This window comes from Centroberyx affinis, unplaced genomic scaffold, assembly GCF_046629955.1.
Source record: "Centroberyx affinis isolate AG114_WGS23_722 - 3 ecotype Tasmania unplaced genomic scaffold, CSIRO-AGI_Caff_v1 ptg004218l_1, whole genome shotgun sequence".
NCBI classification, from domain to species: Eukaryota; Metazoa; Chordata; class Actinopteri; order Beryciformes; family Berycidae; genus Centroberyx; species Centroberyx affinis.
Genome location: NW_027281962.1, coordinates 95320 through 107465, shown reverse-complemented (window position 1 = coordinate 107465; position 12146 = coordinate 95320). Strand labels below are relative to the sequence as shown.

Below are 12146 nucleotides of genomic sequence, written 5' to 3'. Positions count from 1 at the left end.
ACAGGGACTGGAGTCAGATTTGTTTTGACTTCCCCTTGCCGCCAAAATCTCTGGCAGGATGACAGGTTACTAAAATGAGCTGCTTGTGAGTCCATGTGACTTAAGTTTACAAGCCCTGGTTCACTTGTAATTTTGTATTGTAACCAAATACAAAAATGCAACAAAGTAAACTTTTCCACTGTGGCTCAGACCAAAGAAAGTGAACTGTAGGTGTGATTGCACCTTTGGTGTTAGAACTAGAACATTTTGATGACTTTGGTTGTCTCACATGTAGCTGAGGGGGAAAATAAAACCACCAAATAAAATCCACCACTCTAATGCTGGTCACATTTGTCTGTGGCTAGTAAATATGTCAACTGGCAGGTACCCAAACACTGTATGGCAGCTCTTTTCCTTTCTTTCCTTCACAAAATCTGTCTGGCTGTTAAAATGGTGAAAGTTGCTGGTATGCTAAGCTGCTATGAAATCTATCTACCAGTGTGACCAGTGGCCAAAAAAGTATGTTTCCCACTCTCATCTGTATGTGATCCTTACACCTTTGCCACATCTGTCCGACCCCCAGCAGAAGATGATGCGCCAGGTGACAAGCAGCGACTTCTGCATGAGCAGCAGGCCGTCCTGCCTGGCAGAAGATGGCCACCACCCAGCCAGCCACTTTGACCTCTGCGCCTCCCAGTCCAACAAGTTCTACCCTCCTCCTCCGTCCCTCCAGATGACCCTGGCCCCCATGCCCCTGCCCACCCAGAGCCCCCACAAACCCATGGCCTGCCACAGACAGGAGGCACTGGGAGGCGACCCCTGCTCGCCTGGAAGCTTACAAGGGATCAAAAACACCGATCAGTCGCAGGAGGACCCCAAGAAGAAGAAGGCTGTGGGAAAGACGGGGAGACGCGGGCGGCCGGCGGGGACCACCAAGCTGGCCGGGTACAGAACCAGCACGGGACGGCCCCTCGGCACCACCAGGGCCGCCGGGTTCAAGACGAGCCCGGGGCGGCCGCTGGGTACCACCAAGGCGGCGGGGTACAAGGTGAGCCCCGGACGGCCCCCCGGCAGCATCAAGGGCCTCTCCCGCCTCAACAAACTGGCCTACGGTACCTGCAGCGCGGCGGCTTTCCCCTATCCCCTACCGCACAAAGAGATCCTCTGTGAACCTTCGTGCAAAGAGAAGGCAGCTAATGAGTAAAGCCCCCGACTTTGTTCGCTTCGTGCTCGCCCGCCATCGGTGGAACGAGAGACGCGCGTTTTCAGGTTGCTGTCAGATATCAGGTATGATTGTAATCTGTCCCAGTCTGCTGCGACGGTGAGAAGAGGAGATATGGATTTTCTATTCTAGGTGTTGGTTTCATCTGTGTGCCTGTCACCTGATATTGTACTGTGAGATGTTCACTGCTACTGTTGGAGATCTATAGTGTGTGAAGGGTTTCACTACAAAATGCTATATCCATGTGGTTGAAAAAAATGATACCAGATGTTCATTGTTCAATATCTGAAAAATACGACTGATTGTCATCTTAAATGTTATTTTGTGGCCAGATGTTTTTAACTCGCTTATAACTTTAATAATAGTTCACAGTAAGTTTCAACTTTAAAGGTGCTACATGTAGCATTTTAACACCAATTCATAGTATTCACATGATGTCACATGCATTTCCTTCCAATATGGTGCTTTACCACACACAGCTTATTCAGTCACCTGTTATTTTCCTACCAAGATGACCATGTGGTGATGTAACAGAATACTATGAATAAATCATCACCACATTCATTTTGAGAAATTCCTATAATTACCATAAACAAACAAGACTATCAGAAATCTGCTGGATTGCTTTACAACACAAAACAGGAACTCATTTTATTTTGCAAGTTAAACACACTGCGCAGTTTCAACTTCACATTAGTATTCTTATCAAGGGTGATAACAGCTCTTATCCCCTCCTTGCTCTTTAAAACAAACTTAAGCAGGACAAGTAGCAACATAATTTTTGCAACAGGAAGCAACAGGGTTTATGGGAAATGTGGTCTTAATTTTGAAAAACACAAAATGCTACATGTAGCACCTTTTACGTTTAGGTGTCGCATTTCAAAAATAGGGGACGTCTCATTCTGGAAACTCTTATATTCAGTGTCATGGTGTATAACTGATTTTGAGAATTTGGTATCTAATTTTTTAAACCTTTATCTAGGAAACGATAACTGAGCATTCATGCTCTTTTTCAGCAACTCCCTGCACATTCATACAGTTGCACACATTCACACCTGGCAGCTGCCCAGTACAACCACAGTTTTCTACTGTTGGCCTCTGAGCAGCTCCAGAGCAGTTGGGGGTTAAGTGCCTTGCTCAATGGCACCTCAAAGATAGTTCAGTCAGGAGAGACAAGGTAGAATGCTCGAATGAAAACTTTATTCAAAAGCAAAACACATCAGAAACTTTGGCGTAGGCTCCATGGTGAAACTCCTCCCATTCATGGAGTCAGGAGAATCTGTGGATGGACATAGGAAGTAGGAAGCCCCGCCCCCTCAGGGAACCAGGAAGCCCCGCCCCCCTGGGGAATCCTGGAGCCTTGATGTTGGTGGGGTGGAGGAGGGGCGAACTTCGTGAGTAGTACAAAAGCATATTAGGTTACACGTATATACTCCCAGCCACTAGACGATTGGCTCTCTGAAAAGAGAGGGAAAGTGTTGGCCAACTCTGATTGGTTCTCTGAAAAAAGTGTTCGCTAGCTTTGATTGGGTAAAGAGAAAGCATGAAAGAAACTATGAGGTGGGTGGTATTAGCTAGTGCGAGTGGAGCGCGCCTCTCACTCACTTTACACGTAGTTTTTCCCATCCAGTCCGGAGATTCAAACCGGCAACCCTCCGCTTACAAACCTCCTCTCCAACCTGCAGGCTAATGACTCCCCAAAATTAAAAACTGAATCCAACATTTTCCACAGGACTCCGGAAATCACTCCTGCAAATATAATCTTTTATTGTTCACTCTCTAAAGGTCTTGTCTCAATTGTCTACTGTGGTATTTGCATGCAGATGTCATCAAAACAACTGAGTCAACATTACAGTCTGTTGTGAAGTAAAAGACTGTTTAGTTGTAATCCAAACCCAACTTAATGATTTTTACTAAGAATAAAAATACAAAACTAAACTCAATTCACCTGTCACCGGGTGTCATGAATTTTCTATGACCAGGGAAATCATCATGGTTGCCTCGTTTGCTTGATGGTTGCCATGGAAACATCGGCCATAGCTAAACTTTTGGTTGACGTCACACATCAGCACCCAGTCATGTGTACTAGTATTGACATTCTCTTTAAGCTACAGCTAGCTAGCTGGCTGGCTTTTATAATGTAGCCTATAACAAATACATTGCTTTACTTTAAAGGGATACATTGTAATTTTGAATGTTCTATTGTTCTTCTGTCTTGTCATGTTGTAGAGAAAATTTCTGTATTCACTCCTCTGTCACCCAAAATTACTATGCATTGTTTGCATCATCCACCAAAACCACTGATGACACCTTTTGTGCGAATGAGGAATGCAAACTTTGCTAACAAGCTGTTTTTAGCAAAACTGAAGTACGGATGAAGAAATGTTTCACCTCAGTGTGACACTTGCCTCAAGAAAAACAACAGACGAAGATTCAAAATGTCAAAATATAATCAGTTTATCTCTAAAATGGATTTTGAAGGTGAAATAGTGTGCGACTGAAAGCACTGACCTGAGTTACATGGCAGTTTCACTGCAATCAGAACACTAACTCATTTACATAACTGATATCTTTCAAAACACTTATTTCTTGTGCTATTTATGTGACTGACATTTCCTAAGGCCTCAAATATGCTATTCATGCTCAGATAAAAAAGTGAACCAAAAAAAGTGGCTTTTGATTTGCATTTTAAAGGTGCTATGTGTAGTATTTTAACAACCATAAATCATTAGAACATTAATTTTGAGGCATTTGACCATCACTGAGAAGATTGTGAGTCTCTACTGGCCTCTACTCTGCATTTTACACCGGGTCAGATTTGGTGGGAAATCTGCTGGATTGCTTAATACCACAAAACAGGACGAAGGAGCTGTTCTTCTAGTGCAAACGGTGCTAAAGTTTTCAGAGTTTCTCACAATGGCAGATGGTAGAATGAGTGAAAGGCTGATGGAAAAATAATTTCCCACATGCCAAAGAGAAAACTTTGACTGAAGACAAGAACACATGGCAACATTTCTTTGCAGGAAGCACATTTTTAGAAACACTAGCATTAACAAAACCACTGGTGTGAGACAGAGGCTACCAATCATCTCGATCATGGTCTAATTTTTATGGTAATGATACCAAGACATAAATAATAATTAGTTTGACAATGATATATTAGTGTTTTAAAATGCTACATGCAGCACCTTTAATTGCATAGACAATCAAAATGATGTTAATCCAACTTTCCAGTTTTGGCACATTGGCAAGGAAAAGTCAAGAGGTAGGCTAGGCTAGAGGTAGGTTTTTTTTTTGGTTTTTTTGTCTTTGAGATACTATACCATGGCCCTGCAAAACACTTGACTCTGATTGGCAGGGAAGCTGAGTATTTTCTGAAATGCTGAAATAACAAGAAATATTAGTCTTGTGCAAATAGTTTAAGAAAGAAATGAAGAGTAGTTGCAGTAGAGTGGATGGTTTACTATTCGTCATATCACTTTGTTTTATGCACAGTAAAAGTCATATGATTGTCAAATATCACTCTGATTCAAAATAACTAATTGGCTATGTAACTATTTGCAACTGCAATGTTTTGCATTATAAGACTATCTAGCAAATTAGTTTGCATAAAATCTGAAGCATACAACTTACTCTAAAATAACATTTATTCAATATTCAGTATTATTCATGTCTGGGGAATTCAAATCCTGAAATTGAAGATTTATAGCATTGCTTCACTGAGCTGTTCTCTTCACCCACATGAACAAATTTTGACAGTATAGAATAACAATGACAAAATTAAAATTGCTGTTAAATTTGGGTGCAATAATGTATGTATTGTACTGTGGTAACTTTGATACTATCAATTTTTAATATTGTTGTATTTTGATACTTGTGTACAAGGCCTTCTTCACTTGTTTTGTTGATAATGTGTGTAGTATTAACTGAGGTCACATAAAAACATCTTTATCATCCTCCTTTACCAAAGAATTTGATGTTTTCTACCTATAAGCTACTAAGATGTCTGTGCTAGAGTGTATTTGATAACAAATCAGAACAACTGACAAATTATCAAAAGAGAGATTTTGCCATATAACTTGTAATATGTAACTGAAAAAGCACTTGGTGACCACTCTCCGATGAAAGATACTACTATTATCCATATTAATACAGAAACTCTTGAACTTCTTTTGAAATGGTCACTTCTGAAGCCCATTCCCTGCAAATGTATATGTTTAAAATATTAAACTGGCAATTCCTTGAATGCATTGTAAATTGCTATACAGTGACAATGTAAATTTCCTTCCTGGCACTCCATCATTTTTATATTCATCTGTTCATCTACTTTGCAGTACAGTAATACCTTTTTTTTTAATATAATGCCTATGTAGCCATGTTTGATATTTAACTGATAATTGTTCTTAATGTAAACATGATTGCGGTTACGGCTGGCAGTGTGCCTGTTACACTTTGTTAAGTTTGGTTTACACAGTGTTTGTGTCAGAATGGTTATGAAGTTGTTTTTCTAATAGAGTTTTGTTGTTCATATAGCAGGCTGCAGTGTGTTTAGGCTGTAGATGCACACGGTGAGGCAGGGCTAAGCGGGAAAAACATGCTAGCAGGATGCACTGTTAGCTCATACGCATTTTTACATTGTCTGTGAACCAAATGTAAAAATCTATTTGGTATTTTTGTTAGCCTGTCATGATGTTAGCTATGTTAACTTTCAGATATTTGGCAGTCAACAGACTCTTTTCAATGGTAAAAATCAAAAACCTTGCAATGATAACAGCATAAATAGCGACTGGTGGTACTGCTAGCATGTTAGCTCTACTCACAAATACCCAGACGATCCATGTGTATTTATTCCACCATTTAGCCTTGGTTTCTTACTTTAAATACTTTATGTTAAATGTAACGCCAAGGTGTAAGAACTTCAAAAGTATGTTTCTGAATACATTTTCTCTTTGTCAGTTTGTTTTAACCAGTGAAAGGTACTGAGATTTGCACTGAGATTTTGGTTCTTCACCCACCGAGTAGGATGTGGGTCTGTGGTTTCTTACTTCTGTTTGGCCCAGAGAAACGAAAATGAAATTTGTACTTTAAGGAATGGTAAAAATTGATACTGAAGGAAAAATGATGAAATATCGTCTATCCCAAATGGTGGAATTATTGACATGCCTGTAATTTTTAGCTATAATATGTAGAGTCAAATCAATGCACATGCAAGGTGCTGGAATTAGGTTTGTTATTTCCTACTTTTCCCTTGTCCTTTTTGAAAAGTAATTTATTTTCTTTCTCTCACCCTGTTCCACAAAGCTCACTATACGGTTCTGCAGTCTGTAAATGATGATTTTAAAGATATTACCTCACGTTTTGAGTGTTTCTAGGGAGATGTGAAGCCCAGTTATTACTACAGTGTAATCGGCTAGGCCTATAAAGCTTTGTATATTCCCATTTTATTCTTGCATGATTGTTGTGGAATGTTCAAAAGTTGTGTAATAAATTTGAAAGTAAGACATTTTCCTTGGAATGGGCGTTTTTTTTCCATAAGACCCTCAATTGGCATGACATCGTTAAGTAGGCTATATTCTCGCTGTCGGGTGGAAACCTCTTATCTCCAAAATGTCAACTTTTTGAAGGAGTTTGATAATGACCAATGATTGTGTCATTTTCTCAAACCATGGCATGTAATCCTTAAACTTAAGTTCAAACACAAAAACCCCAAAATTGGAGTCACAAGGTTTTCACATGACAACAACAATATTGAGGAGAAAATTAGGAGGATGGAAGGAACATGCACAGTCATGTTGGGGCATGACTGGCTTACACCAACAAGGCCTATCCATCTAGATTTTAATATTTCTGCCAGTGTTTTTCCATAACCAGGCGACTAGTCTAAACTGGTCTTGTAGGAGTGGGTGTATTCTGTAGATAAGAATAAAAATGCCTCAGAATGATTCACCTATTTATCATGGATTTGCTTCATCTGGGTTAAATTGCCGCACTGACAAAAATGTGTTCAGTATTTTCATATGGTAGGCCTATGTGCTACTCAGATGTAATTTTGTATGTGGGTGTTTTGGACAGTAGTCGTCATGAAATTGTTTCATTTCTTACAACAAAACCAAGACCAGATCCCTTCAGCGGGTGGGATTTCAGGGTGTATGGTGGACTCTCCCTCTGAATTATATGCGTGTTTCACTTATTTGTGGCATTCAGCCTCAAAATAACAAACTAATTGTCACTATTTGCCACTGCAATGTTTTGTAGTTTAGAACAGTGGTTCTCAACCTTTTTCATATCAAGGCCCCTAATGTAGTCCACATTAGGGCCACAGACCCCCATTTGATGAGATTTTTTTCTCTCTGATCCAAATCTGAGAATATTTTTATTGTTAGATATGATTTTGTCCAGAACTCCATGACTGTTTATTGTAGGTAGAGAGATAACAGTGACGCTATGATCAGAATAGCCATTCTTTACATTCTATAATTGTTCTTGTGAATGAAATAATGAAGTTTAACAATTCATCAATTTGCTGGGGACCCCCTGGGATGCCCTCAAGGACCCCTGGTGGTCCCCGGACCCCACGTTGAGAACCACTGGTTTAGAAGACTGGTTAATCTGGAAAATCTGAATCTTACAACTTCTAAAATAACATTTATTCAGTGTTCAGTATTATTCATGTCCAGGGAATTCAAATCCTGATACTGGAGATTTATAGCATTGCTTTACTGAGTTGTTCTCTCACCCACAACAACGTTTGACAGTAGAATAACTGACAAAATTAAAATTGTTAAATTTGGATGCAATAATATGTAGTATGTATTGTAATCCAGCCTCCTCGCTTTCACGCATCATATGAATCACCCCTCCATCACTGTGTGCAAAAATAGAGGGAGTCCAATTTTCCTGTCCAATATTACAATGGAAGTCAATGGAGACATCCGACCCGGAAGTCGAAGTCTAGTGGTGCGGATCGCTAATTCTTCCGACGCAGCTATGGAATATTCGTTCCTATGATGCAGAGAAAATGATTTCTTAGCTTCAGATGACAAAATAACACATCGTACTTGTATATACACTTTTACACTATGACGGTATTTTTAAATAAACTCCATCTTACGTACGTCGTATTATTTATGTTGTATTTTTCTGATAGCTTGAGTTTTTCGTCGGTGACAGCACAAGGTAAGAGAGACTGACAGCCGCTTGCTAGCTAAACAGTGCTAGCAAAACACTGCGAATGCAACACTTGGATAGCTAATGTTATCCCGTCATTTCAGTTGCTGCCAACAAGCTAGCTGTCTAGCTAATATGGTGTTTAACTTTTGACAACTTAGACAAGATGTAAACTCAACAAACAGGTCCTTATATAACGTTATAACGATGGATCCTGTGAGTCGCCCCAGATTGTTTGCTTAACCAAGATAACCAAGTACTAAGCTAATATTAAAAACATGTCAATAAAAAACTGACGAGTCTTCAAAGGAAAGCCTTTGCAAAAATGGAAACCAAACCCAAATTTCCAAGCTAATACGTACAATGCAAAGGGAACTGTTAGCTGGTGTTAGTGTCATGTTAGTTGTCGATGTCAGTTATTTTTCACTTAACAATCATGAGGAACTCCCATGGGAAGAATAATCTTCCTTTTTAATGTCTTACAGAGCCTGACATGTCTCCCATTACTTCCGCAGAGAATGACGAGCTGCCAGAGTTCAAGCTGTCAGAGGATGTGGCCTCCGACTTGGAGAACAGCCCCAAGTTTGTGGAGACAGAAGACCTGGAGTCTATGCCAAAGAGGCAGTTCAAGACGGCTGAGATTGCAGATGCGGTGATGGGGACCGAAACTCCCATCGACCCGTCCGATATCGAGTCCCTCTTCCCCAAAAATGTGAAAGACTTCCAGTCAGGTTTCTCGCCGCCTTGCGATGAGAACGATGCACAGTGTGGTTCAGCTGCTCTGGCTGCTGAAGAAGAGAGGAACTCAGAGTCATCAGAGCAGGTTGTCTACCAGAAGACTATTACAAGAAGATGATAACTTCAGTCATTTGTCTGCTTTCAGATTTTAACTTAATGGGCAGGGTGGGAAATTAACACTAGCCTCCACCGAAAAGCTGACAACTGTTGGCTGTAGCTGGTAAATCTGCTACACCTTCTGGTGGATAACCAACCATTGTCCTTTTTACTCTAAAAATAGAAACATCTGGTTAAGAATTGAAGTGGCTGGTCAATCTTTGAAACCACCAACCAATGTGGCAAGTGGACGAGAAAGCAGATGACAAGCAGGACAGTCTGATTGAAAGAAAATCAAGTGCCACAGTGGCTGTAGATGTTTGTGGATTGCTGACATTAAGTTAATAGTAGGAAAATAGTTCCACTAGTTGAGAGTTACCTGTATAGCTTTTTATTGGCTTAGGTTTTATAGTTTGATGTCAGATTTTCTATGTTGTGCTCGTAAGACTCACATTCATTCTGACCACTGATTCTGGACCCATGTAGAGGAAGCCTTCAGTGTAAATAGTTTAATACATTTAATAAATGTAAAGACTAGTGGAATACATAGCAGCTGACCCCTCCTTGGTTTCTGCTCCTAGTTGACTTTGGACCTGGTGCAGGTGGACACCATGGCAACCGAGGAGCAGAACTCGACAGAGACCGCTAAGACTTACAAGGTGACCTGTGATAAGAGGAACATCACAGGGATGGACAGCTTCTCTGTGCAGGTCCTCAACGCTTCACAGGTAATCATGAAGGTTACAGGAAGGCACTAACACTGCTGAGGTCGGGAGTTTGGCTCCTACTGGGGCCGACTGTTCTAAATAATGTACACACACACAGTACCAAGTGCTTTGGTTAAAAACATCCACCAAATGGCATATACTACTACTACTACTGCTACCAATACTACTACTACTACTACTGCTATTACTGCTACTACTACTACTACTACTACTACTACTACTACTACTACTACTTCAACTATTATTACTACTCCTACTGCTACTATTATTACTACTACAACTGCTACTATAACTACTCATAATAATCACCTTTTTAAGTGCCTACTGTATGTAAAAGCAAAGTTTACAAAGTGCTTTACAAAAGGGATGTAAACAAGGAATGGAATAATATATGTACTTGGGTGATGCCAATGATAACAACACCTACCATTGGCATCAAGCTTCATCATTGTTGTACCCATAGCTACAGTCCAGACCACCTTCTGGAGTATTAGTGCACTGCCTACTTTCCTTTACAAAAAATCTGAACCAAGCCCTCAATCTGCGTCCTTGTTGCTCATTTCCCGCAGGACTTGATGGAGTACCTGAATGCCAACAGCACCGAGTGTTCTGTGGTTTTGTTCTTCACCACCTGGTGCCAGTTCTCAGCCAGCCTGGCCCCGCACTTCAACGCCCTGCCCCGGGTCTTTCCCAGCATGCACTTCCTGGCGCTGGATGCATCTCAGCACAGCAGGTAAATGGTCACTAAGGGTATTTGCAAATATCATCCTACTCAGTTAAAATGTCAATAAAACCAGATGTATATTGCACAGGGAAAGAGAATCAGCTAATGCCTAAATTGTATTGTCATCCACCCACACTATGATGTCGTCAGTTAACCCTTGTATTGTGTCTGTCTCTGTCTTCCACCAGTCTCTCCACGAGGTTTGGGACTGTGGCGGTGCCCAACATCCTGCTGTTCCAGGGGGTGAAGCCCATGGCCCGCTTCAACCACACAGACAGGACGCTGGAGACACTCACCTCTTTCATAGCTAATCAGACAGGTAGAGAAACAGTAGAGACAAGCAGTTTTAATGTTTGGTTCTGCAAGGAAACAATATAAAAACTATCCTGAAGACGGTCATGACAGCCAGGAGAGTCTTACATGTGTTGGACAGAGCGCTCGCTCACTGCTGTTCATGTATTTTGGTCTTGAATTTCGATTTGTCACTTCCTGTGTTTTGGGAAGTTTTTCTGTCGATGGCCATACAGACACCAAAATAGTGATAATTTCAGCAAACAGGGCAAATCTACAGTGTTTCAAACAGGGGGGATGGGAAGCTCTTCTTTGTTGCAGCCCCACTTTGATATTTTGCGTATTAAGATGGGTGTATTTTTACATGAAAATCATGTAGAATGCAGCTCAAAGTGCTTTACATAAAATAATTGGATTAAAACAATTACAAGCAAAAGCTACATTTAAAAAAAAAAAAATACAAAGCAGAATACAAGCAAAAGCAGAAACTAAAACAGCAATTTGTCTAGTAAAATTACATTAAAAAAGAAAGAAAGAAATATAAAAATGAGTCATATTCCAGTATAGGAACGAACCTCCACAGTGACAATCCACTAAACTGGCCTTTAAACTGATTTAAATCTCAACTACATTTATTCCAACACTTCCTGACAGACTGCTCTTGTTTGTGTGTGTGTGTGCTCCAGGGTTTGAAGCGAGCGTGGACAGAAACGTGACGGAGGCGGACCGCGTGGGTCCGCTGCCCAGCGTCCCGGTGAGGAGCATCGACTGGCTGCTGGTCTTCTCCATCCTCTTCATCACCGGCTTCACTCTGTACGCCATCCTGCGCACCGACAGCATCCGCTGGCTCATCCCGGGACAGGAGCACGAGCACCAGGACTGAAAACACAAACAAGAGACTCAAACTGATCTGGATGTACATAATTATTTGATAAATGATTTAGTTTGTTATTAAAACTAACCGCTGTTTATTTGCTTATGTTTCAAGTGTTTGAAGATTAAAATAAATGATGTGAGGATAACATGCTCTCTTTGTGATTTGCTACGTATTTTTATGGCTTGTAGTCAATATAAATGAGTTTGTAAACAATGAAATGAGTAAATTAGACTGTGGGCGATGACAGGAGCCTGGCTTGTGTCTGAAAAGTCTACTTGTTAGTAGTCATTTTAAATACAGTTTCAACTTAATGTCGTGCTGTAA

At 40.6% G+C, this 12146-nt stretch overlaps 2 protein-coding genes across 2 annotated transcripts; both read left to right on the top strand.

The window, feature by feature from the left end:
- Nucleotides 1-568: 568 nt before the first annotated feature.
- Nucleotides 569-1183, top strand: cunh5orf24 (chromosome unknown C5orf24 homolog). The gene has a single exon (XM_071543088.1). The coding sequence runs from the start codon at nucleotides 569-571 to the stop codon at nucleotides 1181-1183; it is 615 nt and encodes a 204-aa protein (XP_071399189.1).
- Nucleotides 1184-8189: 7006 nt separating this feature from the next.
- txndc15 (thioredoxin domain containing 15) lies at nucleotides 8190-12068 on the top strand. Its single transcript, XM_071543087.1, has 6 exons — nucleotides 8190-8377; nucleotides 8884-9191; nucleotides 9784-9930; nucleotides 10500-10663; nucleotides 10843-10973; nucleotides 11632-12068. The coding sequence occupies exons 1-6, from the start codon at nucleotides 8281-8283 to the stop codon at nucleotides 11826-11828; spliced, it is 1044 nt and encodes a 347-aa protein (XP_071399188.1). The 5' UTR covers nucleotides 8190-8280; the 3' UTR covers nucleotides 11829-12068.
- Nucleotides 12069-12146: the final 78 nt, after the last annotated feature.